Below are 16,067 nucleotides of genomic sequence, written 5' to 3' on the forward strand. Positions count from 1 at the left end.
TCAACATTCAAAAAACTAAGATCATGGCATCTGGTCCCATGACTTCGTGGGAAATAGATGGGGAAACAGTGGAAACAGTGTCAGACTTTATTTTTCTGGGCTCCAAAATCACTGCAGATGGTGATTGCAGCCATGAAATTAAAAGATGCTTACTCTGGCTTACTTCACTCTGTATAATAGGCTCCAGTTTCATCCACCTCATTAGAACTGATTCAAATGTATTCTTTTTAATGGCTGAGTAATACTCCATTGTGTATATGTACCACAGCTTTCTTATCCATTCATCTGCTGATGGACGTCTAGGTTGCTTCCATGTCCTGGCTATTATAAACAGTGCTGAAGGAAAAACATAAATACAGTATACTAACGCATATATATGAAATTTAGAAAGATGGTAACAATAACCCGGTGTACGAGACAGCAAAAGAGACACTGATGTATAGAACAGTCTTATGGACTCTGTGGGAGAGGGAGAGGGTGGGAAGATTTGGGAGAACGGCATTGAAACATGTAAAATATCATATAAGAAACGAGTTGCCAGTCCAGGTTCGATGCACAATACTGGATGCTTGGGGCTAGTGCACTGGGACGACCCAGAGGGATGGTATGGGGAGGGAGGAGGGAGGAGGGTTCAGGATGGGGAACACATGTATACCTGTGGCGGATTCATTTTGATATTTGGCAAAACTAATACAATTATGTAAAGTTTAAAAATAAAATAAAATTAGGAAAAAAAAAAAAAGATGCTTGCTCCTTGGATAAAAGTTATCACCAACCTTGATAGCATATTGAAAAGCAGAGACCTTACTTTGCTGACAAAGGTTCATCTAGTCAAGGCTATGGTTTTTCCAGTGGTCATGTATGGATGTGAAAGTTGGACTGTGAAGAAAGCTGAGCACCGAAGAATTGATGCTTTTGAAGTGTGGTGTTGGAGAAGACTCTTGAGAGTCCCTTGGACTGCAAGGAGATCCAACCAGTCCATTCTGAAGGAGATCAGCCCTGGGATTTCTTTGGAGGGAATGATTCTAAAGCTGAAACTCCAGTACTTTGGCCACCTCATGCGAAGAGTTGACTCATTGGGAAAGACTCTGATGCTGGGAGGGATTGGGAGCAGGAGGAGAAGGGGATGACAGAGGATGAGATGGCTGGATGGCATCACCAACTCGATGGACATGAGTTTGGGTGAACTCTGGGAGTTGATGATGGACAGGGAGGCCTGGCATGCTGGAACATGGGGTCACAAAGAGTCGGACACGACTGAGCAACTGAACTGAACTGAACTAATGGGGGTATTACCATGGCACCTGTTTTGAGAAAAGGTAAAATTTTTTTTCTCTAATTTGGAAAAACTGGCACAAGTAAAGGTGATTTTACTGGTCACTGAAATGTCCTATTTTCTTTATTTGGAGAAGTGTATATTTAGACCTTCCACCCAACTTTTGATTGGTCTCGTTTTTTGATATTGAGTTGCCTGATGTGTTTGTATATTTTGGTTATTAATCCTTTGTCAGTTGCTTCATTTGCAAATATTTTCTGCAATTATGAGGGCTGTGTTTTCATCTTCTTTATGATTTCCTTTGCTGTGCAAAGCTTTTGAGTTTAGTTAGGTCCCATTTGTAGAAAGGAAGGCCTCTAGACTATGAGCTCAGACAACCAAGAGCAGACGGTTAAATCTGAAAAAGTGAGTCCATGTGTCCACAAAAAAGATTTAAGGGAAGAACAGGATTTTTCTCAGCAGAATGCCCTCCCACATATGACCCACTATTCCCATGGCCAACATCTACAATTACCTTTTCAGTCTTCTAGTTTGACACCTGTTATCTTGTTAACTCTTTGCAATAAATCTAGGAGACATCATTAGCCCCATCACATAGATCATGCCTTTGAAAAACACATACTCCTTCTGACGGAGAATGTTTTTCTGCTTCCCAGGTCCTAGGGTCGACCTCCACGTGGGTGTGGACACTGGCTCCTGTTGGGGAACGGTACACAGCTAGTACAGCCGTGGGCCTCAGGGCCCTTGGAGGCGGATTCTGGGACCACAGTGTCTTTCCTGCAGGGTTGTTTTGAGGCAGTGTGCAGAGTTTTTAAACCACATATTCATAAAGATATTTTGTAATTACTAAATGAAAATTTACTATGTCTCCTGCTTTGCAATCTACTTTTTATACTTAAAAATATTAACCTACATCAAAATTTTAAATGCCTATGAAATATCCCTGTCTACAGATACAACAAAAGATACTAAATTTATTCCTGTTACTGAGCATGTGTTTCTGGTTCCTCACTATTCTACACGCTTCCATGAGTGTGCTGTTATGTCATATACCCCTGAGATGATGTGACAAGAATACCAAGACAGGTGGCACTCTGCAGTGTTCTTTCCAAAAACCCACAGCCCCACTCTAATCATGAGACAAATACTAAATCGACACAAACCGAGGGACATTCTGTAAAATACCTCACAGTATGCCTCAAAACTGTCAACATCATTTTAAAAATGGAAAAAAGGAGACAGAAACTGTCACAGACCAGAGGATAGTGAGACATAACAGCAAAGGCAATGTGGCATGCCAGATTGGGTCCTGGGACAGAAAGAGGACACTAAGGGAATAACTGGTGAAATCTAAAGGAACTCTGGAGTCTACTTAATAGTAATGCATTTTTTTTTAAGATTCTACATACAAGTGATACAAATGAACTTATTTACAGAATAGAAAGAGACCCATAGACACAGAAAACAAACTTATGGTCATAAAGATATTGTCATAAGATAATATCTTTGTCACTTATGGTCATAAAGATATGGTCATAAAGACAAAGAAAAACAGGGGGAGGAATAAACAGGAGTTTGGCACTAACATATATACACTACTATATATAAAATAGATAACCAACAAGGACCTACTGTACAGCACAGGGAATTCTATTCAATGTTGTAAATTAATAGTACTCCAATATAAAATAAAAATTAAATTAAGAAATAAATGTTTCTTCAGACCCAGGGTTGTGTGTAGAAGTGAGCTTTTTAGGATATAATTTTATGTTGTCAACTAAGATTTTCTACATTAAGTTTTTTCACGGTGCAGTCTCACTCATGTCCAGTGAACAAAGAAAAAACTATATCTTTCAAATGTCATTTAGCTAGTGGTTTCTTCTTAGCTTCTTCTAGAAGTCATTTCAGGGTTAGGAACTTTTCCATTGATAATGCATCATTTCCTGTTGTTTTAATGAGTCAGGTAATTCACCGCAGGCCATATTCACAGAGAGATAGGGGTTCTTTCAGCTATTTGCAATAGTGGGCATCCTTTTTCTGCATTGTTCCACACCTGTCTGGCCTTCTCTAATTCCAGAATATTTTTCTATTTTATGATCTATGTTTCAGAGGTCAGATTTTAAAATGAAGTTTGCCTTTATGCTTTTATTATTTTCCTTGTTGAGGGAGTTTTTCAGAGAAGGAGAATTAATGATTTTTCATCATACTAGTAATAGAATTTTAATCTGCCATTACAAATAATCTTAGGATCACTGACAAGGCTTACATTTTCTGATGCCATTACTAAAACTATTCAACAGCAAAAACTGCTGAATATTTTTTGGAATTCAGTTCAGTTCAGTTGCTCAGTCATGTTCGACTCTTTGCGACCCCATGAATTGCAGCACGCCAGGCCTCCCTGTCCATCACCAACTCCCGGAGCTCACTCAAACTCACGTCCATCGAGTCAGTGATGCCATTCAGCCATCTCATCCTCTGTCGTCCCCTTCTCCTCCTGCCCCCAATCCCTCCCAGCATCAGAGTCTTTTCCAACGAGTCAATTCTTCACATGAGGTGGCCAAAGTACTGGAGTTTCAGCTTTAGCATCATTCCTTCCAAAGAACACCCAGGGCTGATCTCCTTTAGAATGGACTGGTTGGATCTCCTTACAGTCCAAGGGACTCTCAAGAGTCTTCTCCAACACCACAGTTCAAAAGCATCAATTCTTCAGGGGTCAGCTTTATTCACAGTCCCAACTTTCACATCCATACATGACCACTGGAAAAACCATAGCCTTGACAAGACGGACCTTTGTCAGCAAAGTAATGTCTCTGCTTTTCAATATGCTGTCTAGGTTGGTCATAACTTTTCTTCCCAGGAGTAAGCATCTTTTAATTTCATGGCTGCAATCACCATCTGCAGTGATTTTGGAGCCCAGAAAAATAAAGTCTGAAACTGTTTCCACTGTTTCCCCATCTATTTCCCATGAAGTTTTGGGACCAGATGCCATGATCTTAGTTTTCTGAATGTTGAGCTTTAAGTCAACTTTTTCACTTTCCTCTTTCACTTTTATCAAGAGGCTTTTTAGTTCTTCTTCATTTTCTGCCATAAGGGTGGTGTCATCTGCATATCTGAGATTATTGATATTTCTATCGGCAATCTTGATTCCAGCTTGTGCTTCTTCCAGCCCAGTGTTTCTCATGTTTGGAATTACATACATATAAAATGGCAATTTCCAGGGAGTGTGTAATTGATCAGTGTGCCCTCAATGGGAGTAACAGGCAAATGTTTAAATAATAAATTATGGTTTTCAGTCATAAAGCTATCCAATGATTGCCACCATAATTTTCTCACCCTTTCTGTCTATGGTAGCAAGTCTGGTACACGTCTATGAGGTACACCTATTGCTGAAATTGTCCTTCTTTGCCAAAATTGGGTATTTCATTGTTATGAAAATATATTTGAAAGTTAGGTTATACAAATTAGAGGTGATAGAAACTATAAAAACTACAGTTACTATCATATGTAGGTTTGTGCGCCTCATCTGTATTGTTCATTATGTCTGTTACCTTGTGATAATCTATAACTTCTCGACAAGCAATGTTCTCCCATATAAAGTAGAATAATACAGCCATCAATAAAAGTATTTTATTGATCATAGTGCATATAAGAAATGTATACTGACTTGTACAATTGTAGTTACTTATTTAATCTTATATTAATAGTATTAATTAACTGGGGGAATTTCTCCTGGGAGATTTTTTTTTAACCATTTATCATTTACTTATTAATATTATTATTTTTCTTTATAATATTGTATTGGTTTTGCCATACATCAACATGAATCCACCACGGGTGTACACGTGTTCCCCATCCTGAACCCCGCTATCACCTCCCTCCCCATACCATCCCTCTGGGTCATCCCAGTGCACCAGCCCCAAGCATCATGTATTTTTTTTTTAATGATCTTCTTCCTTGGATAATTATACAATACACATTTAATTGCTAATGAGTAACCCAATGTCCCCAAGGTCTTTCCAGACTCAACCAATTTTATCACTGCTGATTAGGGAAAACTACTTGTTATCTTCCACACTGAAGATGTTTTCTTCTCTGAAATGTATAATGGTAAGGGTCTTCTTGAATGGGTACATGAACTGCAAAAGATGACAGGCAGTGGCTGCCTCCTGCCATTATCACATAGAATCTCAATGGCAAGTGGGAGGAATGGTATAATGAAACAAGTAATGAAGAATTACATGTTTAGTCTTATTTAGGGAAAGAGAGAAAGAATCATTTCCTACTTTAGAAGAGTTCAATTTTTCTCCTCCAGAAAGTCTTTAGTTACATCACCACCACAGAAAAGCTCACTAAGCTTAATTAGGGTAAGTGGGGAAAGAAATTGTGCTGTTTTTAAAACATTTGATAAGATTTCCAATTTAAAGAATTTGTATAAGAATTTCTGGTTTCTATAGCAATTTTCTTTTCTTCAAAGTTTGAAACATACATTAAATCCTAAATTGATTTCACTTGAAAATATGTATTTGTGTTTTTAATTTCTACCCCCCACCAAATTCATAAATTCATTTTAACAAACATTTGTTAAGAACATTGGAGATACCTTATGAGGCGGCTATATGGATAAAAAGCTTTTGTTTTAAGATATAAAACAGAATTAATTCAATTTTGCTTATATGATTGATATGGGAGTAAAACCCAGTGGAAATCCCCACAGATTAGCTAAATTTGTAAGTTTGAAGCTGCAAAAGATGAAGGGACCATAAAAAATAGAATTCTTAGTTATGTGTACAGAATTAATTAGTAACTGAAGTCACAGAGGCAGAGGAAATATGGGAGGAAGGGGATTCCATTAGAGAATGTTGTTCATAAATGCAGGAAGAAAGGAGGGAAAGAATGGAAATTCCACTGAGGGAAATGTTAGTGAAGAATTGAAAAGAACTATTTATGAAGGCAAAGAGCAGGTCTAATGTAGAAGAAATTAACTTGCCATTGAGAATTCAAGCAGGAAAATAATTTAGAAAAGACCACAGGTTTAGAAACTAGGAATCCATTTGTGGGCTTGAGAGACATTTTCTTAGAAGAAATGAGTTTGCAAAAAGACACTAGTTTTGTTAGATAGGAGAAGAAATGTCCATGTGTGGTCATCAAAGTCTCTTTGGACCAACCTCAAATGTTTACAGACTTTTTTCTGTGCTAATCCTGAGAAAAGTCAGTAGCAATATAAACATAAAAATAACACAATCCCCCCTCCTGAAGTTGTTTAACATTTTAAATGCATAAGTAGTAGAACTGGACCTCCTGCAAGATGAGGGATAGGACACAAATAAATATTAATGACTGAGATAAAACTAAGAAATGGGTACCTTTTAAAAGAATTACTTCATAGGAAATGATATAATTTGGAATCAAAAGTACAGTTGAACCACAATATTGTAATTAGCCTCCAATTAAAATAAATAATATTTTTCTTTAAAAAAAAAGAAAAAAAGTTGTGTCTGCAATGAAAGAGGGAGAACACTGTTTCTGGGGAGTGATGGAAACAGAAAAATAATGTTTGGAAATACAAGTTTTTAGTTGAAAGTTTGCATTTTAAAATATAAGATCAGAGGATTGATATAGCAGAGTGAACATGGACAGCAGGATTGAACCTTTGTGCTTAACTATTAGAAAAGTCGTAACAGTTATGCAGCCTTCATTTTCTATGAACCCTTGGATGAAGGAGGCAAGAATTTGTTGCAGATTCCCAACCCCCTTTCCAGCATCCTGATTTGTAAAGGGAAGTCCATCTGGCTTCATTCAACCATTTTTCTCAGGATTTTCTTCTGAGACTTCTGCAGTTTTTTGCCTTGACACAGAAGGAGACAAAGTAATTGAGAGTATAAACTCTGGAGGCAAAGTGCCCTTTAGATAAATTTTATACCAAATTGGATAAACAGGAAAGTTAGAATAATTATGAGATTTAAACACTAATTTTTTAATTGTGTGATGTTTATCTTTGCAATATATATGTGTAATATTGTTTAAAAACATACTCACTATGGTTTCCAATATGTTAATATTTTATGTTCACAGATGATATTAAGAAAATAAGAAAATGATCAATGATAGCTACTTTGGTGGTTTTATACTCCTTGGTTTCCCTGGACGGCCTCAACTGGAGATGATCATCTCTGGGGTTGTCTTTTTCTTCTACACTATTGCCTTGATAGGAAATATTGCCATCATCCTGGTGCCATTACTAGATGAGCGTCTCCAAATTCCTATGTACTTCTTCCTCAGAAATTTGGCCATCTTGGATCTCTGTTATACCACAAATATAGTCCCACAGATGTTGGTCAATGTTTGGGGTAAAGACAAAAAAATCTCTTTCAGCAGTTGTGCCTTCCAACTTTTCATTGATGTGACATTATGCACAGTTGAATGTATGCTCCTGGGTGTGATGTCCTATGACAGATTCAATGCTGTCTGCAAGCCTCTACATTATATGACAATAATGAGCCCTCAACTCTGTCAAGGCCTAGTGATCATGACCTGGATAATTGGTATCATTAATGGTGTGATCCTCTCTCCCTATGCTATGAGTCTTCCTCGATGTGAAAACCACCACCTGGATCACTATTTCTGTGAGATATCTGCAATGGTCAAAATTGCATGTGTGGACACCAAAGTCATGGAAGAAATGCTATTTGCATCGTGTTTTTTCATTTTCCTCCCACCACTTCTTCTCATTCTGGTTTCATATAGCTTCATTGCTGTAGCTGTGCTCAAGATCAAGTGTGCAGCAGGGAGACAAAAAGCATTTGGGACCTGTTCCTCCCATCTCATTGTGGTATCCATCTTCTATGGGACTGTTATCTACATGTACATACAACCAGGAAACAGTCCATCTCAGGATGAGGGTAAACTACTCAGTATCTTTTATTCCATTGTTACTCCCAGCTTGAACCCACTGATCTATACACTAAGGAATAAGGAGTTCAAGGGGGCCATGAAGAGGCTGGTTAGAAAAGAAAAACCTTCTGAAGAAACAGTAGGACACTAACATCTTTTCACAAGGCATTTCCAATAAAGAAATTGGCCTCGTGTAACCTTTAATTCATTGTGAAATTATTTTAGTAGTAGCCAATACCTGAAAGTAAAAATAATACCTAGAAAAATGTGCTTATATTTTAATGTCAGTGTCCTATAATGCCAAGGGTTGATTCTAAACTAAAAATGCCTTTCAAAGTCACTAGCCAATGGCCAACAGGCACATGAATAGATGCTCAAAATCATCAATTATTAGAGAAATTCAAATCAAAATTACAATGAGGTATCACCTCACACCAGTAAGAATGGTCATCATTTAAAAGTCTATAAATAATAAATGCTGGAGAGGATGTGGAGAAAAAAAGAACTCTCTTACACTGTTGATGGGAATGTAAGTTGGAGCAGCCCCAATTGAAATCAGTGTGGAGGTTCCTTTAAAAACTAAAAATAGAGTTATTATATGGGCATGTATCTGGAGAAAACTCTAATTCAAAAAAAAGAAATATATGCACCCCAGTGCTCATGTATGTGTATGTGCTCAGTCATGTCTGACTCTTTGCAACCCTATGGACTGCGGTTCTCCAGGCTCCCTTGTTCATGGGGTTTCCCAGGCAAGAATATTGGAGTCGATTGCCATTTCCTGCTCCACCAACCAGTACTCATAGCAGCACAAGTTACAATAGCCAAGACATGGAAGCAACCTAAATGTCCATTGACAGAAAAATAGATAAAGAAGCTCTGGCATATGTGTTGTAGGTTATTATAATATAGGCTAACATAGGTTATTCTTGTTGTTGTTCAGTCATCCAGTCTTGTCCTACTCTTTGGGACCCCATGGAGTACAGCACACCAGGCTTCCCTATTCAACACCAACTCCCAGAGCTTATTCAAACTCAAGTCCATTGAGTTGGTGGTGCCATCCAACCATCTCATCCTCTGTCATCCCCTTCTCCTCCTGCCTTCAATCTTTCCCAGCATCAGGGTCTTTTCCAATGAGTCAGTTCTTCGCATCAGGTAGCCAAAGTATTGAAGTTTCAACTTCAGCATCAGTCCTTCCAATGAATATTCAGGACTGATTTCCTTTAGGATTGACTGGTTTGATCTTGCAGTCCATAGGTTATTACTCAGCCATAAAAAAATGAGTAAAAACAAATGAATAATGCCATTTGCAGCAACATGAATGACTTAGACATTATAATACTAAGTAAAATAAGTCAGACAAAGATAAATGTTATATGATATCACTTATATGTGGAATCTAAAAAAATGATACAAACACACTTTTTTACAAAACAGAAATATGCTCACAGACATAGAAAACAAACTTATGCTTACCAAAGGGGATGCGGGGAGCTAAAATAAGAGTTTGGGATTAATATATATACACTAATATATATATAATAGATAAACAAAGACCTACTGTAAAGCACAGGCAACTATATTCAATATCTTATAACAGCCTATAACCTCTAATGGAAAAGAGGTTATTTTGTATATATGTATACATATATACGGAGAAGGCAATGGCACCCCACTCCAGTACTCTTGCCTGGAAAATCCCATGTATGGAGGAGCCTGGTAGGCTGTAGTCCATAGGGTCGCTAAGAGTCGGACACGACTGAGCGATTTCACTTTCACTTTTCACTTCCATGCATTGGAGAAGGAAATGGCAACCCTCTCCAGTGTTCTTGCCTGGAGAATCCCAGGGACGGGGAAGCCTGGTGGGCTGCCATCTATGGGGTCACACAGAGTCGGACACGACTGAAGCGATTTAACAGCAGCAGCAGCATACATATATACATATGTATACATATATATATATATATATATATATACACACACATATATATATATTTGAATCACTTGGCTGTATACCTGAAACTAACACAACAGTGTAAATTGACTATATTTCAATTTAGTTAAAAATGGATGAAAGGTAAAAGAAAACGTCCTCAGTCATCATTCCTAGTCTATAAATCATGTGCCATTCTTTAAGCATTTTCCTTATAGTTCAATTCAAGCTTTATCAAGAGGTTGAAATATTTCAGCACTGACCACACAGTATGAGTCAGATGATTCCATCCTCAATATAGTATCACAGAAACATGTGAATTTTGGTAAAATTTTCTACGTAGTGTCCTTAATAAAAGAATAAAATGCATTGAGGAGGGCATAAGACATTTTCACAGTTGAATCTGGTTTTAAGTATAAACAATAAATAAACAGATACAAAAATCCAGTAACATTCAAAGGCAGATGAAATAGGTATTTGAATGTTTTTGCAGAATAATAATATTGTTGTTAAAGTATAGGCTATCTTGGTAGAGTAAGAGAAAAGAATCCAAAAGGTAAATTTAAGCCCAATTGTTAAAAAACTGTGGAGTCTATACTCTCAAATACTTCTCTGATGACTAGTGACTTTTGCTTTTATTGTTCTTATTTGCTCTTTCAAATGCTGTTCTTACTGAATTCTCCTTCTATTCACCTGAAAAGGGGCAAGATTTATAACTTTTATAATAGCCACGTTTTAAGTGCTACTTTTTTCACGTATATCTGAGTTTCTATGGCTACACACTAAAAAAGGCACACATGCAAACATACACAGGTACATATATGAACATACTACTGATTATGGTTTTTATACTGGTGAACATATATTCCTGCCTTCTAGCAGGTCCTATGTTCAGGGCTTCGGGTGGATTACAGGACAATATATAAACAAAACTTACCATGCAACCATCAGAAGGTTCAATCTACCACCATCTACAACACATGTGCCAGAATATGACACTAAATTTCAAAGGAATAGAATGCCTGAATCCATAATATAGCCTGCCTTTTCCTGAATTAGTCACTTATACAAGGAAATATTGATTATCTAGACTATCTATGAAGGAATCAATATTTTCTGACTTTTTTGTGGTTTTATAACAGTGCCTGGGTCTCAGTATATATTCCATACAAATTTGTGATTAGAGTGAAAAAAAATCATATCAACAAAAAAGACAGTACAAAGCTAAGTCCACAGTGCCTCTGATCACTATTTCCTCACTCATCTCCCAAAACGTAAATGCATTTTGATCATCTACATTTTCCATGCTGTTATTCCCATAGTGGAATCCCTTTCCTTTCCCACATGCCTGCCCTTATCCTTCCTAAAATCTTCCAAGCTACCATTGTGATCTCCTATCCCATAATTAATAATTCACCTATATCCTCAAATAATTTACTTAACATTTTCTATACCTCCTAGTGTTAACTGAATTGAGACCCTCTCTTGAAGACAACATTTCAACCACATCTCCCTTATGAGAAAATAATCCCACCCTCACTTCTTCAGAAAGCAGGATTTGAGCTATTGGTTTTATTCTACTTCTAGACCATTCTTCCCTTTGCTCCTATATTTAAAACACATGGATTAATTTGAAACTCATGTCATTTTGGCTGAGCAACTATCTAGACTGGAACTTCCCACAATAGGTCTAGACAGCTTGCATCAAAAAGGGAACCATCTTACACTGTTGGTAGGAATGCAATCTAGTACAGCCACTATGGAGAACAGTGTGGAGATTCCTTAAAAAACTGGAAATAGATCTCCCTTATGACCCAGCAATCCCACTGCTGGGCATACACACTGAGGAAACCAGAAGGGAAAGAGACACGTGTACCCCAATGTTCATCGCAGCACTGTTTATAATAGCCAGGACATGGAAGCAACCTAGATGTCCATCAGCAGATGAATGGATAAGAAAGCAGTGGTACATATACACAATGGAGTATTATTCAGCCATTAAAAAGAATACATTTGAATCAATTCTAATGAGGTGGATGAAACTGGAGCCTATTATACAGAGTGAAGTAAGCCAGAAGGAAAAACACCAATACAGTATACTAACACATATATATGGAATTTAGAAAGATGGTAACAATAACCCGGTGTACGAGACGGCAAAAGAGACACTGATGTATAGAACAGTCTTATGGACTCTATGGGAGAGGGAGAGGGTGGGATGATTTGGGAGAATGGCATTGAAACATGTAAAATATCATGTAAGAAACGAGTTGCTAGTCCAGGTTCGATGCACGATACTGGATGCTTGGGGCTAGTGCACTGGGATGACCCAGAGGGATGGTATGGGGAGGGAGGAGGGAGGAGGGTTCAGGATGGGGAACACATGTATACCTGTGGTGGATTCATTTTGATATTTGGCAAAACTAATACAATTATGTAAAGTTTAAAAATAAAATAAAATTAAAAAAAAAAAGAAAGTGGAAAAAAAAAAAAAAGAATCACTCATGGTGCTATTTAAAACGTCCATCCCAGGGCACAATCAGATGCTTTAAATCAGAAATTCTGAGTATGAAACACAATACTTTAATTTTTAACAAGTATACCATGTGAATCTTATGAATTCTAAGGTCTGGGGAACAGTATATCTTCCCTTCTTACTGCTATCATTAACTGGTATCATGGCCTCTCTCTCTACATGCATTTACATTTTGGCATCAGAGGCACAGCTTTCCTCTTACTAAAGGCCTTGGTATCATTTCAGGCTGTGTCACAAGTAAGATGAACTTTTGAATATGCCAGCATCCCTGTTTCCATCTCCAAGGTAGATAGGACTTCTCAGTCTCAGGAACTCATTATTATGTCCACATCATAAATCTCATCACTCCTAGAGCTGCTCCAGCTGTACAATCTTAAAGCAAAATATCACAAAACAACCTCTATCCTTTTAGATTTCTTTCCATTTACTCCTTTTAATCTTTGAATTGAGTAAAAAGATAACAAAATTATTATATAACCATTGTTCTCTTATCAACAGTGAGAAATATTATGTTATTTCTAACCAGTTTACTGTTGGTTTGAGCAACAATAGTTTTTTAAGTTTGCAAATAAGAATTTAAGTTTTAAAAAATTTTGATATGAAATCTCCAAATCAGAAACAAGTGGTACAGTTTATCAGTATAGAAAATGGGATGGAATACAGCCTAATACTAATTCCATCTATTATGAATTAGGCATAAGCAGATAGGAGGCATATTTGATTAGACAATCTTACAGGAGAATCAACAATTTATACCTGGATTTCAGTGAAATAAACTAGAGTAGTGAACACTTATAAACAGTAGCTAAAAAGCATCAATAAATAAATTTTGGTGGATAATATTCAAAAGGCACGTGGCATAGTGATCAGACATAGGCAGGAGATGAAGAACAAGTCTCTCTATTAAGCTGATAAATTAAAAATACTTTGCTTAATATCTCTTCATACCATTGGACAGTAAGTTCCATGACGTTGATGAATATTTGTATCTTATCTACCATTATATACCCAGGATCTAGTACAAAATAGGAGCCTAATTTAAAAAATCAATAAATATCTCTGAGATGAATGAATAAGAATTGGATCGGATAAAAATTATGACAGAGACTCAGAATGAAGAAAAAAGAAGTCTATTCCCATAATTGGTGGCCCATACTGAGAAACTTGGACACACCGGGTTGTAGAGCAGCAGCAGTACCAGGAACAATAAGTACTGACCTCTGCTTGGCAAGTACATTTGCACTGGGGATTTCTAGTACATTACACATAGACAAAGGACAGACTGAGGCAAGGAGGCAGAAGTAACTCAGAACCAAGAAGCACTGATTAGATGTCCTGAGTGTTTATTAAACAATCTCTGAAAATGTTAGGAGCCTTGTTGGGACGAGATGGTTAGATGAAAGTAGTGGTTGGGTTTGGAGGAAAATAGACCAAAGCAAAAAGAAATAAATGTAAAGGCACGAGACATTTCACTTGGTCTTTTTTTTGCAACCTTATGTTTCTTTTGTTGCCCCAATTCAACTATATTATGTGCTCTTTAATATGACTAATAAATATATTCATTTCTACCACATCAGTTCAGTTCAGTTCAGTCACTCAGTCATGTCTGACTCTGCGACCCCATGAATCACAGCATGCCAGGCCTCCCTGTCCATCACCAACTCCCGGAGTTCACTCAGACTCATGTCCATCGAGTCAGTGATGCCATCCAGCCATCTCATCCTCTGTCATCCCCTTCTCCTCCTGCCCCCAATCCCTCCCAGCATCAGAGTCTTTTCCAATGAGTCAACTCTTCGCATGAGGTGGCCAAAGTACTGGAGTTTCAGCTTTAGCATCAGTCCTTCCAAAGAAATCCCAGGGCTGATCTCCTTTAGAATGGACTGGTTGGATCTCCTTGCAGTCCAAGGGACTCTCAAGAGTCTTCTCCAACACCACAGTTCAAAAGCATCAATTCTTCGGCACTCAGCCTTCTTCAGAGTCCAACTCTTACATCCATACATGACCAAATACTGTGCCTAAATCAGCACCATGAAGGAAATAAGGATCTCAGCTGAACAAAATGCAGCTCTTTACTACTTTAAGGTTGGGAGGTATATCTTCCGATTTTTTGAAGACCTCAGAAAGAACGAGGTCATTCTCTCTTCTCAGGTTAAGCAAAAGTCCAACATTTTTAGTTATTCCAAATACCCCAGGTCCTCCTCCCTAGTCTTATTAGTGATCCCTTTACCTCCTTGTTTCTTAGAGTGTAGATGAGCGGGTTAAGAGTTGGGGTTACAACAGTGTAGAAAAGGGTGAGAAACTTGCCCTGTTCATGAGCATAGCGACTCTTGGGTTGAAGATAGACAGCTGTGACAGTGCCATAGAAGAGGGACACTACAAGAAGATGAGAAGTGCAGGTGCCAAATGCTTTCTTCTTGCCTGAAGTTAACTTTATTCTCAGCACAGCTTTAGCAATAGCAATGTAAGAGGAAAGGATAATGATCAAGGGCACCACCAGGAGAATAATACTGGCTATGGACATCTGGATTTCATTAGAGACGGTATCTGCACTAGAGACCTGAATGAGGGCTGGAACTTCACACACAATGTCATCCACCCTCTGATGGGAGCAGAAGGGTAACTGGAGGGTAGCAGGAGACTGAATCAGAGACTGAATCAGGCCAGTCCCCCATGCAAAGATGGCCAGCTGCAGACAAATTTTTGGGTGCATGAGAGTGGTATATTGCAGTGGATGACACACTGCCACACAGCGGTCCACAGCCATGATGACAAGAAGGATACATTCAGTGGCCCCAAGCCACAGGAAGACATAGAGTTGAATGGCACAGCCAGTGTAGCTGATGGTCTTCTCTGGACCCCAGAAATGAACCAACATTTGTGGAACACAGCTGCTGGTGAAACAGAGATCTAGCAGAGATAGGTTAGAAAGAAAGTAATACATCGGGCTGTGGAGTTTGGGATCCTTCAAGGAGATAAGAATTATGACCAAATTTCCTGTAATAGTCAAGCAATAAAAAATCAGAATCACCCAGAAAAGTGTCTTCTCCAAATATGGCTTGTCAGAGAAGCCCAGGAGGATGAAATCACTATGGCTGTCATTACAAATGGTGAACATAGCTTCTGGAGCAATTGTCTTTTGAGGCAATGGTTCAAAAGTAGTTGCTCAAAGGCCTGCACAGAGACAGGGAGAAGGGCAGTATGATTACTTTCTACTCAAGGGCTCAAGGGTGAGATTTTTCCCTCTTATATTTAAAAAAATACAAAATTTAGTAATCTGTTTTAATCATTCATACCCATAATTCATTTTCTTTATTTTTGTTTCCCACCTTGTTCATATTTTGTATCTGATTAGAACTTTATATTATAAATATTACATAAATAAATACTGAATACCTTCTAGTCAAAATATCTTTGCTAAGTATTATGAGATTATT

General features: G+C 37.8%; 1 protein-coding gene and 1 pseudogene across 1 annotated transcript; one reads left to right on the forward strand and one right to left on the reverse strand.

Moving 5' to 3' along the window:
* Positions 1 to 7,370: 7,370 nt before the first annotated feature.
* On the forward strand, positions 7,371 to 8,318 carry LOC133235997 (olfactory receptor 2W1-like). Its single transcript, XM_061397747.1, has one exon. The coding sequence runs from the start codon at positions 7,371 to 7,373 to the stop codon at positions 8,316 to 8,318; it is 948 nt and encodes a 315-aa protein (XP_061253731.1).
* A 4,663-nt stretch (positions 8,319 to 12,981) lies between these two features.
* Positions 12,982 to 15,748, reverse strand: LOC133235998 (olfactory receptor 2H2-like; annotated as a pseudogene).
* Positions 15,749 to 16,067: the final 319 nt, after the last annotated feature.

The sequence above is a fragment of the Bos javanicus genome, chromosome 23 (assembly GCF_032452875.1).
Source record: "Bos javanicus breed banteng chromosome 23, ARS-OSU_banteng_1.0, whole genome shotgun sequence".
Lineage (NCBI taxonomy): Eukaryota > Metazoa > Chordata > Mammalia > Artiodactyla > Bovidae > Bos > Bos javanicus.

What these genes read in the sequence shown, in the direction of transcription:
- LOC133235997 (XM_061397747.1), top strand. Translation starts at nt 7,371, where the DNA reads ATGATCAATGATAGCTACTTTGGTGGTTTTATACTCCTTGGTTTCCCT.